The following is a 13,804-nucleotide window of genomic DNA, read 5'->3' as shown; positions in this document are numbered from 1 at the left end:
AGTAAATTGGTAAAAATGGCTAGATTGTATGTCTTTATTTTGACCCAGGAGGATACTGTGAAGTAAGAGCTGCTGTTTTCTTGTAAAGCAGTAGACAGTTTTGTGAGAGCAATTTAGACAAACGCTGCAGTGTTTTTGAATGTCCATGGCAGTTTTAAACTCTCTTTCATTATAGCAAAATAATTTATCTGAGTGACAGAATGAAACTAATAAACTATAGTGGAAATAGTTCAAATGTCTTACATTAGTGAATGTTGTGTTGTGTGCTGTGCACTATTAAATGTTTTGCCAGCTTCGGCTGCCCTGTACTATATGATCATACTTTTGCTTTAGCTTGTCTAGGGACACTGTATGATTAAAAAAATAAATAAATAAATAAATAAATAAATATATATAATTTAAATTTAAAATGTTTGGTCTTGCTGTGTTTTACTAAGTCTTATAAAGTGAATTTAATTTTGTTGTGAAATTAGTTACAAAATATTGCTATAAAAACTGTTTATGTTAGGTTACTTAATTGCTATTTCATAAGTGTTTTTCAGTAAAAATAGTTTTTCAGTAACAATATGATTTATTGACATCATAAAGCATACTATCTGTAACTTTAACTGATACTTTGTATGCCTATGTTTCAGGCAGAACTGGAGAATAAGCTGCAACAGCAGACAATTTTGTCAGCTCAGGAGCTTAAAACAGAGAAAGGAAAACTAGCAGACTTACAGAAGACCTATGAAAAATATAAGGAAAACATGGAAAAACTGCAGCTGGATCTTTACGGGAAAGAGTCTGAGTTGCTGGCGACCAGGCAGGACCTTAAGGTACTTAGAGACACTTTAATGTTATTTGTGACTTAATAGATCTGTCTGTATCCATTTTGAAGATACAGAAACAGTGCAAAAACTGTATGGGGAAAGAAAAAAAAAAAAGCTCTTTGCTTCTATATATAGAATATAGTGCTGTTCAATCCTTTCCCCTGGGACAAAGGACATACTGACACTAATTGAAAGCCAAGTGTATTTTCCACCTTACCTGAACTACCCTTCCATTTTTGCAATGGCAATCTGACCTGTGGGTGCAAAGTGAAAGATGATTTATTTTCATATTCTTTTTTGAGTTTTTTGTTGTTGGTGGTGGTGATGGTGGTATATATTGTAGCTTTCAACTAATTTAAATAGTGTAGCTAATTAGGGCAAAGTCACTGACAGCATGTGAGTAACCACTGCCTTCTAGACGATTTAACTAGAATTGTAGTTGTCAGTCTGCTCCTATGCCCTTGCCCCTTCTGCTTCTTCCTGGCTCATTACAGACTTTGAGAGATGTTATACTGATAAAAACAGTAGGTTTAGGGACCTGCCTGGAGTGCAGATGTCTGAATGTAATCCTCCAAGATTTTGCTATTCCTAAGCAGAATTTACCTGGTTTGGTATTCAGATGTAATGCCTTCAAAAAGATGTTGCTGGGAATTGAGTCGATAAGAACAGGTGTTTCTTTATCCTTTTTCCATTCCCCCGCACCATCCCCTCATGTCAGTGCTAAACAAATGCTCAGGTTTGTTCCAAGACATACTATGCTGCAGAGATGTGTGGCTTTGGCGCTTTTCACTTGCAAAGCTGGAGAGGGAGTCATTGTCTGTGTGACACTGTTGTTTTAAGATTTCCTGAAGTTCTTCGAGTTAAATAGGTGCTTCTGGAGAACTGGCCATCCAATCCATTTTAGACGCTGGCTTCTGTTGCCTTCACTATATATAAAGAGAGCTTTTGGTGACTGGTTAGATTTAATATGTCCCTTCTACTTCTCCCAGTGTAGTCTTTTCAGTCCCATCCTTGAAATATTAAAGGTTTTGTGGCTATTTCAGATAGCTCCATATGAGCTGTGGAGTCCTCGCCAAACTCAATGTTTTGAGTTCCTTTAAGAAAAAGAAAAGTAGCTCCTTTATGTGTACATCATTGGATTTCTCTTAATCATACTCTTCCTCTGTGACATTAGATTACCTGCCACATTTTCCTGCACGTCAGATTAGCTTTATTTTTGGTGCTGCTTGATTGAATCCTTGTGCAAGGGTATAAAGAACTTTGGCCTGCTTAACAAGCAAAGGTGGTTTAAACATACGGTTAGTTACTATAGCTTGCTAACCTCCTTTCTGAGTTAATTTCCCAGAATGTGTTTAGATCAACACATTGGTAATTATGGTATAATTTAAATTGGTAATGCAGTGACCTGTACAAGCATTGGATGTTCATTTAAATATTGCTTGCTGCAAAGATAGCTCTCAATAAGTATTATTAAGCCAGCTCGATGACTTCTAGTTCTGACAAACATAAAATAGGACAGTAGGTCTCCCATGTGCTTTTAAACCTGAATTGGGATGGTAACAAGGGAGAGATGGAACATCAATGCAAAAAGGTAAAATAAGGTGATAGGAACAGGTGACCAGCAACACCTGTAATATATAAATAAGGTGACTAGTAACAGGAGAATAAGATTGTTAATATGAACAGGTAACACGATTTATTATGTAAATACCTGTGGAGCCTAAAGAGCCTGAGAAATATCGGTGTCCTCGGTGCTGAGGTGATGTACCAGTTTGGAGGCTGTTTGCATGGTTGTTTATTTATTTATAATTATTTACAATAATTATGGATGGTGAGGTCTGCTTGGCACCGCTTTGCTTTTTTTCTGTAAAATCCAGGAGAGGAAAAAGGACAGGGCCAATATATGTTTAATCACAAGTGTGCCGTCTCATTGCAATGTTAAACTAAAATAGTAATGATATTCTTTGCTGCTTTCTCAGACTAGTTATAAAAAGTGTCAAGGAAGACTAATGCTAGTTTGGAGAGCTGAACACAAAAGTACCACTCAAATCAGAAGAACTCTGTGGCAAAGATTCATAGTCAAGCCAGTTATGTGCATTATGTTTGTCCTTAGGGGAGTTATTTAATGAAGGCAGATGATTTGAGCCAGAGCTACAAATTTTGGATGGTTTGGAACCAAGGAGGGCTGGGGTCCAGAATGGTCTTGATATTATTGGTAGACAGTAGAAGAACTTTTTAGAACTTGTGTATTAGGTAAGCTTAGATGTCTTATTGCAGGATTTGTAGCAGAAGTATGAAGTCCCTGCACAGCTGTGTTTAGTGAGCATGGTTTGAAGCCCAGTGAGCGGGGCTGTACGCAGAGCACCATCTGCTGGCTTCTGGCTGGAATATCACTGCCAGGCTGCTTGGCTGCTGGTCACCTCGGGCTGAGGGAGCTGTGAGACTGGAGTGTGATAAAAAGTGAGTAATGCTTACATGAAGTTTTGCAGTTGGGGATGCAGCACTGCGTGAGAGCTAGCTATGCCTAGCTAGAGGCAGAGCAAGCGGGCAGCTGCCTGGCACACCAGCAGCACAGGCTGAAAAATTGAACGCCCCCTTAACACTTCAGTTTCTGGTTCAATAACAGAAGGTCCAAGTTATGTAGTGTTAGCCAGATGCAAACTGTGAAGCTGTAAGTCTCCCAGAGCAAAAGTGAGAAGTGTTGTAGCAAATTCTAAAGTGAGAACATAGCTAGAGTCTTATGGATACGATATGCTGCACATTCAGTTTAATTTAAAAAACCTGCCTTCTGTAACAATAAATAAAATCATGTTTTTGTCTCTGATGGAAAAAAAGAAATTGGGCAAGATTTGAGTGCTTGTAAAAGTTATATATATATATATATATATATCTCCTATATCCTATATATATATATATATATATATATACCCTATATCCTATATATATATATATATACCCTATATCCTATATATATATATATATATATATATATATATATAAATATAAATATATTTATATATATTTATATATATATATATATAAAATTTATATCTATAAATGGGATTCCTTTTTGTGGAAAAGACTATTTTTATTTACAAGACTTATTGAAAATGAAGAGCTGTTATTATTTCTGCCTTGATTTTGAGTTAGTGCAAACATACTTGTGCATCTTGCTCTCCTGAACTCTGCCAAATACTCTTTGGTCTTGGCATTTTTGCTTTTTGTAGTCAGTCCTGGTTTCTTCTGTGTTCTCAAAAGAATGTTTCTTTGCCTCCGATACTGGCACCACTCTCCGTGTATCTTCAGTGGATGTTCTGGATGCTCTTTGTGCTGCCAGACCTCAAGTCTCTAAGTTAGGAGCCTAAGTTGCCTGCGGTCAGTCTAATCCTACTGCCGAGGAACTGAAGCGACATTAAGTTATCATCTGTGAATAACGGCATGCCCCTTCTGTGAGCTGGGTGGGGGGAGAGGGGCATGCAGACTAAAATTGTTCATTTGTGCACCTCACTTCGATGGAATGAATCCAGGACCTAGCACCTGGCTAGTTCTGCTGGTGGCTCCATGTGGCCTGTTTGCAGTGCAACAGCCCAATTGTACTGGACTGGGCTGAGATTTCCTTTTAATTGGTTAATTAGTTATGCCACTCAACCTAACATCTGGTTTTATTTACACTTAGTCCAGATTGACTTCTTTTGTTCTGTATGTTTTCCTTGCATTTGGTTTTCTCTGTCATCCTAAAGAGTAATCTCATGACTGGGGTTATATTGCCGCTTTTGGAGAGCGATGTCAAAATTGAACAATAATTAAGGTGAATGGCATCAGATTTTGAAGAGGTGATTTTCTGTTAAAGATGTGAGCTCCTCAGGAGTCCAAAAGAATCCATCTGAACTAGTTGGAGACTAAGCCAGGAGCAAGGACAATAACTGGAATGTTTTAGCCATGTGCTGGATTTCTGCTGATTTCCAAAGGGTGCTGTGAGGGACTTCTGAGGAAGGCAGAAAGAAAGGCATAGATAGATAGAAGGTGGATTTACTGCTAAAGTTATATTGAATGTTTTCTCAATTAAGGCCAGTAGCATTATTGTTAATCACAACACAGTTAAGAGCCACTTGCTGTGCATTAGCTGTAGTAAGATAAATTGTGCTCAAAATTCAGAGTCCCTTATATTGCAAACGTTTATGTATAAGACATTGCAGAGCAAGCTGAATACTGACTCCTCTTTTAAGGACATTCACCTTGTCTTAGCTTGGGCATAGGCACAGTCAGATTGCCTGTCCTGTACCGACACTTTGGAGATGGTTGAGGGAAGAGTATCTGATAGGTGAAGCTTTTTGTTGGGCTACCCACTTCATAGCCAAATTTTTTATCATCCTGTACAAATTGTCTACAATCCTGTACAAAATTGTCTACAATCATACTTCTGCAAGAAGCAAATCTGAATAAAAGCCATGTCTTCAGAATGAAGACATGTCTTCATTCTAAATTTGCAAAAACTATTGGGTTTTCCTGTGAAGGTGTTTTGTGATGATGCTACACTTCCCATCCTTTCTCAGTTGTAGGAAAATACTGTACTCCACCACCCACAGTGAAATAGAGAGGGCTTATTTTCTTTTCTGAAGGACCCACTCTGCTACAACCTTGAAATTGCAAAAGCACCTACTATTTTGCTTCATTTTTTTCTTGAGCTAAAACCTTGTGAAGTTTTAAATAGTAAACTTATAGATCAGAAGACAAATAATTGGCCTGCAAATTAATTCAAAAAGGCAGTTTGAATTTTTTAAGTGACTGAAGCTGTAGAAAGTGCTATTGGATCAGCAGTGTTCCATCAGTGGTGTTTCAAACTAAATCTCATTCTACCAGTAAAACACTTCAGACTGTACAAGTAAGGGTTAGGAAACAGAAATCAGTTTTTAAATGAAGACAGGAGCTGCTTAAAACAGATGTACAATTAAGTGAAGTCAAGGTTGTTGAAGTTTAGTGATTTTTTTTTAAAGGAACAACAAGTACAAGAGGTTTAATTAGGGCTTAAGTAAGAGGAGTAACAGCTAAAAGAATGTAGTTTATTCTGAAAGAATTTAAATCCTTATTGGTGCACAGAAGGCAATAAATTAATTGTTAATAATAAATCTCCCCACCTCACACTGTGTATCTTAGCATAAAATGTTTCCATCAAGTACCATGATTTTGGTGACTTAGAGGATGAGTTGTTTATTTTTTCCATTTTGGTTCTTTGTGAAATGACATGCTCCTAAACGTAGCTAGTCCATGGCTAAGCCAAAGGCTTTAAAAACATCACAACACCCCCTCTTCCAGAATACTAAATTAAGAAGAGCCTCAAAGTTTGACTTTGCTGTGAGCAAATAGAATGAGTCTTGGGTGTGAGTTTGAGATTGTTACTTGGGTTTCTGTGACCTATTGTGTAGAGAAGTCTTTTTCTGTATAACAAAATCATAGAAGAGCTTGTATTGGAAGGGACCTTAAAGATCACCCAGTTCCACCCCCCTTGCCATAGGCAGGGATGCCACCCACTAGATCAGGTGGATGTCCCATCCAAGCTGGCCTTGAACACCTCCAGGGATGGGGCATCCACAACCCGTGCCACTGCCTCTCCACCCTCAGAGTGAAGAATTTCTTCCTAATGTCTAATCTAAATCTATCCTCTTTTAATTTAAGACCATACCTCCTTTGTCCTATCACTATGTACCCAACTAAGGAGTCTCCTCTCCATCCTTTTTATAAGACCCCTTTATGTATTGAAAAGCTGCAATGAGGGCACCCTGGAAATAAGGAGAGTTGGAGGCCAGTTAAATTATGGTATATAATAGATTTTGAGTGGAAGTTTAAGGTCTGATTGAATTGAAATGCTGATACACATGAGACTGTGAAACATTTTGCTCTGATTCTAGCTTTTTTAGGTTGCACATTTCACTTCAGGATTTTCAAAAATTTCTTGACTGTGCTAGTGCTAGTTTCGTTAAGTCATTGGAAAAAATACAGTAATAATGAATCACTCCTGGAAACTTCACAGTGTAGCTTTTCTGTTGCTTAAATACCAGCTGTATAGAATTATAAGGTAGTACATTTACCTTGAGAATAAATCAACTTGTGTAAGCCAATTCAAGTTCATTATCTTTTTGTCAAACAATCACTTTTCCTTCTTTGCCCTCTGGATGTTTTCGCATTTTGTCTGTGGAAGGATGGAGTAGGTACTGCTGCTGGAAATGTTTCTGGGGTACTTTGTTTTTGCTAGGCATAACCTCAAGACCCAGAAGTTCCTGTAATTATGCTTTGTCAACATTTGAAGTAAAATGTTGCATGCTATGTGACAGTTTTTCTGTGGAAAATGACTAAATGATTGTCAAGTATCTGAAGCTCTTATACTGACAGATAATTTACAGAGTTGTCTTTGTAATTAGTCCACAGAAGAAAAACTTGCTCTTGCTCAAGAAGAGGTAGTTTCCAGCAGAAATCGAATTGCTAATAATAATCAGCAGATCCAGGAACTGAAGAAAGCAAAGTCTGCACTGGAACAGGATGCATCAAAGAAGGAGCAGCAGCTGGGTGAGAAGACCAAAATGCTACAGGATCTTCAGAATGATAGGGTAAATGTCTCTGTCTTTTGAAATCTTCCCACAGAAACACACAGCCTCTCCCCACCCCGTTAATTCCTGGTACATCTCTAAACAGGGGTTGTTTTGGGGGCATACCACTGTTGTAGAGCATAGCAACAGCAATTTTATTGAACCTCCTGCTTGAAGACTGCTAACAGACAGCTGAAATGAATTTGCTTTAAAATAGACTGATAATTTGTACTAAGTGGTTAGACATGCAGAAAAACATTATTAATTTTAAATATAAAACTGTAAACATGCTGCTAATTGTTTGCCCTGCTAACTGTGGATAGAGAGATGTGACGGTTGTTTTCCTTCTTAGAGCTTTTGTAATTAAGGATTTGGGGTACTAGATGGTGTTTTTTTTATTTTATTTTTTTTTGTGGACTTGGAAGAAGTCACTTTTCTATCACCTTTTAAGTATGTATATATATCTGTATATGTATTTTTTTCTTCAAGATTTTGAAAGAAAAAGACTTGGCTAATGAAAAATGTAAAACAACAGAGCTCCAGGAAATAAAGAGTAGACTTGAAAAAGAAAGTGCCAAGCTGGGTGAAGAGCTCAGAGTCTGCAAGCAAGAATATGAGAAGGTATATTGAAACAAAATGAATCTTCATGTGCTCAGTTATCTGATCAGAAATACAGAAATTATCTGGAATGGCTTCGTAAAGGTGGTTGCTGTAAATATCAGTATTACAGATAAGGGAACCAAAGCACAGATTTCACTGGGGTTCCTGAGCAATGCTGACCTGATTAGTGATAGTACTGGAGCTCCAATTACCAGTGTGCTTGGCCAGGTAGATCACATGACTTGTCTTAGTTTCGGGGCTTTTTTTCTGTTTTACTGTAGATTCACTGCACATACCCTTGCTTGACAATTCTGAAGTGTAGAAAAGATGTCCCAAAGTGTCATGAATATGAACTTTTCCAGATGTTCTAGGAACATCTGGTACTTCTCAAATATGTGTGGTAGAGTGTGAAACTTCCTTGATGTGCTGTGGTTTTTAAAATGTCTTAAAAAGTCACACTTGGGGTGGGGGGAGGGACACAACATCTGGAGCCTCATACAAGACTGTTTTCCAAAATCATAACAGTCAAATGAGATGTCTAAAGGGTAAAAATCTGTAGACTTCAATTAAATAACTTTAAGTCTTCAGTAAAACAAACTATTTCACACTATGAAATGTGTGTACACCAACGGTGGCTTAATACATTAATCTCTTGATCTACATACAAGGATTCAGACTAAAACAGAAATTGTCTCCTACAGGCCTATACTCTAATTCCCATTTCTTGTCAGGGAATGGACTCTTATCCTATAAGATACACTCTTATAGGACATCCTTTTGTCCTCAGGTTATGTTCTCTCTCTGTCTTTGGTTTGGCTTTAGTTTGTGTTGAAAACTTTGATTTCTGGAAAACTGGCAACCCCTGTTAGGCTCTTAGTACCTGTACATTTGGCTGTATAATTTTAAGGAAAGAGATTCCTATAAATTTAACTGAGTATTCTACCTCAAGATTTTTTTTCATATTTTTTATTACAGAAAAACAAACAAAAGTTTAAAATCAAATGTATCATCCTGCTTGCATAAAATTTAGTGCATGTATTTATACTTATAAGACTAAGAGAAGCCAGCTTTTTCCCATCCGTGTTTGTTTTTAACTTGGTCATTATTATTCTTTTAACCTGATTACTACAACCAAAGAACAAAGTGAAGTAAATTTTAGAACTGACTCTAAAAAATGACAACAGTCATTTATTTTCAAAGAACAGTAAAAAAATAATCCAGCACAGCTTCTGCTAGTTTAGTAGAAAAAATACAGTAAATTTAAGTTTATTTTTAAAATTGAGCATTATTCATAAAAATTGTATAAGTTTAAAGTCTTTGATCATGAAAATCATTGGTACTCTATGCTGTAAAATCATCCTTTCTTCCAGTGATAAAATGAAAAATTATTGCTGTGCTCTCCCTGGAAAGCAATTGCATTAGTTTTGAATTTGTCAGCAAAACTTTCAATGTTGCCACTTTAACGTTTAGCTCTGTATCCTAACAGGAGGTATCAAATCTCAAGGATGCAAAACAGCTATTGATTCAACAGAAATTAGAGCTTCAGAGCAAAATAGATCATATGAATTCAGCTCTGGAGCAGGAGAAAAAAAACCAACAAGCTGTCAAAGATCAGCTGAAAAAGAGAGAAGAAGAACTGAAGAAAGAATGTGTTGAAATTCAAGATAAACTGGTTAGTATGTGAGAGACTGTAAGACTGTTTCGTGAATGTGCCTTTGGATTCTTTCAGGGGCAGAGAGGAAGCATAGAGTTGTCTAAAGTTTTACATCATACTAATTTTTAAATGTCAAGATCAAAAATCTTTGAGGCATTTAAGAGTGTAGGAAGTTTCAGTAGGATGACAGTCTTGTGTAATTGGGTTCATTGGTTAAAAGTAATGATTCTAGTATGGTAAAGACTCTTTGCCTCATTTGAGTTTAATGAATACAGAAAGAATACTTGGAAGGTTGTTTTTCACTATTTCTTGATGTTCTTAGCACACAGAGGTAAAAGAGAAAGAAGAAGAAAACCGGAAACATGAGGAAAAGGAGGCCAAGCTCACCATGCAGGTCACAGCTCTGAATGAAAATCTGGCTACCATGAAGAAAGAGTGGCAAAGCAGTCAGAGGCGAGTGAGCGAGCTGGAGAAACAGACGGACGATTTACGTGGGGACATTGCTGTCTTGGAAGCAACAGTGCAGAATAACCAGGATGAGAGAAGAGCATTGCTGGAGAGGTGAGCAGTGGTCATGATGAGGTGGAAGTGTAGTTTGGGAAATGGGTAGCCTTGCACTGAAAACTACTTTCAGTTGACTCAAGCTCTGCGTCCATGCTGTACTAAAATCCATGCTTATCTGGGCTGTGGCTTCCAAACTGGAACCTTCTGTTGTCCCTGCCAAAGCGCAGCAAGCGGTGTTGTGAACGAACTGTACTCTGTGAGCTTTTACAGGGTGACCATATTGTAGGAAATCAGGCAGGCTTATCAGAACCTTACTTTATCACTAAAGCCACATGTCTGTGCCTCCGCTTAAAGATTTATGTCCGTCCCTACTGGGCGCCTTGGAATTTTAAGGTGTGTAGGTTGTGGCTTTTCATATCATCTGTTGCATGAACCATGCAAGGCCTGGCTCTGTTACCTGAGTAAACTTACCTTCTCTGTCACTCTGAGACTCCTTGGAACTCGATTCATTTGAATGAATCAGAATAGATGCAGTAGTCATCCAGAAACCTGGATCAGACTCATTAGTGCCTCCAATAGCACAGAATTTGGTTATGGACTTCTAGGTGTGCCCACTGCTCATCATTAGGGTATTGAACATGTAATTGGCTTAGAGAGACTTTCTAAGGTTCATATGAGGCATTTTCTTCATCCTAAAAAGCTAATATCTTCCTTTCTCCAGTTCTTCTGTTGTCTTTACGACATAGTCATTAAGACTTAGATAAGCAGAGCTGCTTTCCTTCAGGCAGCAAGAGGCACATGTAAACCAGCAGGAGTGGCTTGAATGTAGAGATTATAAGGTTTACAACATCTGTGAGACTGGAAACTTCTTCCATCCTTATTTCCTGAGATGTATGGTGAAGGCAGAATGGAAAACTTTATTCCGTCCTGTCAAGCTTGCTGCTTGGCTTTTAAGCAGTAAGCCTTGGGAAAGGATGGGATCAATTCAAATGAGATTCTTTTTCTTTGGCTATCCCTTGTCATCCTGTGCTGAACTCATCCAGTAACACTTTTACAGCTTAGTAGAAAAACACCCTTTAAAATCTGTGTTTCAAGTTAACTGAATTTCAGCTGATGAGAGGTGGCCTTGCTAAAAGAAAAAGGTTACTTTCTGCTTTGTTGTCTGAAGTGATTTGCTGCAGATGCTTTGTGAGAGTGTTCTGTTGCACAGTGATGCTCATCAGGGCATGTTGATTAATGGGCTGCATTCAGTACTGTCCCTGGTGCTGGGAGTAACTCCAGGTATTAAAAAGCCCCAGATATTTGGGAGCAATGCCAGATAATCTTAAACTGGTTGTTACAACAGAATATTTTTCCAGCCAAGAACTTTCACAGCAAGTGTATTTTCAGACGGATTTTATGAGGCTCACTCTTCTCAGTCATGACAACCTGCCCAAAGGAGGCAGAGCACATTGCCTTTGGACTGACTATTCACTCTTTATCCTCAGGTGTATAAAAAGTGAAGGAGAAATTGAAAAGCTTCAAGCCAAACTTGTAGAAATGAAGAAAAAGTTGGACAACACTACTGCTGCAATGCAGGAGCTAGGCCGAGAAAACCAGTCATTACAGGTATCATTTGATTTGAAGCAAACCTGTTGATTCTCTTTGTGGGTCTTGTCAGAATTGTAAGTTTGCATCATATTTGTGGCAGGTTATCTTTCCACAGTGATTAAGATGTTCCTGTGGTGCACAAGGACCGTATTGCTGTCTGTAGGTTAACTCTGCTTTTAGGTTTCTCTGTGAATTATAAGCTCTCGGTATCATGGCAGAATTGGTGCTTTTATACAGCATTGGGTAGTGTATGCAATGTAATAGAGCAAATGAGTAAGAATTACATATGCTTTTTCTTTTTTTTTTTTTTTTTTAATTAAATAGATCAAACACACCCAAGCTCTCAACAGGAAATGGGCAGAAGACAACGAGGTACAGAATTGTATGGCCTGTGGAAAAGGCTTTTCAGTGACAGTGAGAAGGGTAGGTTTGTCTTTCACTGTATCTGTGGGGATTTTCTTTTTCTATTGTTTTCAAATTGTTTTTCATGAGATGAAACTTTAGAAAATGGCTTTAAAGTGCTATGATACTTGGGACGTCTCAGAATACAAATACTGCTTATGGTGCCTTAAATACTAAAAATACAGTTTGTGGGGTTTACTGCATTCATGCTGCTTTTGTCATTTTAATGATAGCATTTTATAAATAATGTTAAATAGCTCAGTCCCCGAAGCAAGCAAAATGATACTGTTTTAAGGGTACTTACAGTAAACGTATTTAAAACCAGTCTGGAATGGATTTTGAAGAGAAAAAGGAAGGTAAATTTGTTGAAATCACATATATGTGAAAATATAAGACATCAGCAAGATCTGGAGCTTTGTGATTGTAAATGCTAAGTAGACAAAGAACAGAAGAAACAACTGGGTATGTTTTAGGTCTGTAGTCAGACCTTCTTTGTAAAAACAGCTGTGGTCAGTTAAGGTGTTAGCATCCCTTCCTTGGCAGGGCCTGCCCTTCATCCAGAGATTATCATCCCTCCACCAAGTGACTTGGCAATGAAGTAGGTGAGGGATGTTGGTGAGGTTCACTCTGCAGTGCTTCCTGACTTGGTATTAGGTGGCTCTCCCTGTCCTGCATTGTGATGTCCTTTGGGTAGTCTTTGAACAAAGGCTTCTGGTTCCTTTGATTCAAGGGTGTACTTCCCAGTGTGAAAGCAGATAGTTACATGTCGGATGAATGTGTTTCATGCAAACAAAATAAGTTCAAGAGGAAAAATTCAAAAGGAGAATGAATTTCAACCAGTTCAGATCTGAAACTGGTATGGGTCTCCCTTCTCAGTGAAGCAGCGCTTGTAACTGGTATTTTAAAAATCTGAAACATGAGAGTGCTGATTTGACATGGTAATTATCTCCATTATTAATCTACACCCGTAAGCCTGTAATTGATGTTCACCATGTGTGTTTTTTTCTTTTCTTTCACAGCATCACTGTAGACAGTGTGGAAATATTTTCTGTGCTGAGTGCTCAGCAAAGAATGCCTTAACTCCTTCCTCTAAGAAGCCTGTTCGGGTCTGTGATACTTGCTTTAATGACTTGCAAGGATAACTGGCTATCGTGAGAGACAAAAAAAAGTTACGCTAAAATTTATAATTTCTGTTGATGCACTTCATTCTGCACTCAGACTACTATTCAGTTTGGACAATGATTGTAACACTTGGCAAAATTTAGTATATTTTAAAATGTTTATTGATACCAAGTAAAACTATTGTATTTTTTGTGAGATATGGGCTCAGATCACCCATAGCTTATTGCCATTTATCCTGGAAAGAGCTTCTATGTCTAGATTAGAAATACCAAGTTATTTGTAAATAAAGTTTAAACAGAGGAGTAACAATGTATTTTTTTATCTTTATTTTTTTTGTTCAAGAGAAAACGCGTTTATGTGATATTGCAGTTTATTCTTGTTTCCTTCAATGGAAAAGGAGGATGCAAAAATTTGTGAGGATTTTGTGTATCAAATGTTGCTGTAATAGCATAACTAATTGTTGCATTTGATTACGTATCTCATGTTCTTTATAACCCCTTTGTTTTGCTTTCTCTCTCTCTGATTCTTGGACTTTTCTC

General features: G+C 37.7%; 1 protein-coding gene across 4 annotated transcripts in view; it reads left to right on the top strand.

Annotated features, from left to right (window-relative positions):
- Positions 1 to 13,804, top strand: part of EEA1 (early endosome antigen 1) — a 406,236-nt gene that overhangs the window by 55,210 nt on the left and 337,222 nt on the right. For 3 of the 4 annotated variants that reach the window (XM_084506555.1, XM_084506553.1, XM_084506556.1), the window contains 8 exons: positions 636 to 818; positions 7,229 to 7,414; positions 7,883 to 8,014; positions 9,480 to 9,665; positions 9,970 to 10,208; positions 11,639 to 11,759; positions 12,066 to 12,164; positions 13,163 to 13,571. In XM_084506555.1, the coding sequence (XP_084362681.1) occupies positions 636 to 818; positions 7,229 to 7,414; positions 7,883 to 8,014; positions 9,480 to 9,665; positions 9,970 to 10,208; positions 11,639 to 11,759; positions 12,066 to 12,164; positions 13,163 to 13,285 (1,269 nt within the window). In that variant the 3' untranslated portion in view covers positions 13,286 to 13,571. Of the gene's footprint in view, positions 1 to 635; positions 819 to 7,228; positions 7,415 to 7,882; positions 8,015 to 9,479; positions 9,666 to 9,969; positions 10,209 to 11,638; positions 11,760 to 12,065; positions 12,165 to 13,162; positions 13,572 to 13,804 lie in introns of those variants that run through there. The other variant, XM_084506554.1, reaches the window with a different exon arrangement.

The sequence above is a fragment of the Aythya ferina genome (genome assembly GCF_964211825.1).
Source record: "Aythya ferina genome assembly, chromosome: 1".
Classification (NCBI taxonomy): domain Eukaryota; kingdom Metazoa; phylum Chordata; class Aves; order Anseriformes; family Anatidae; genus Aythya; species Aythya ferina.
This window is presented reverse-complemented; position numbering and strand designations above follow the sequence as displayed.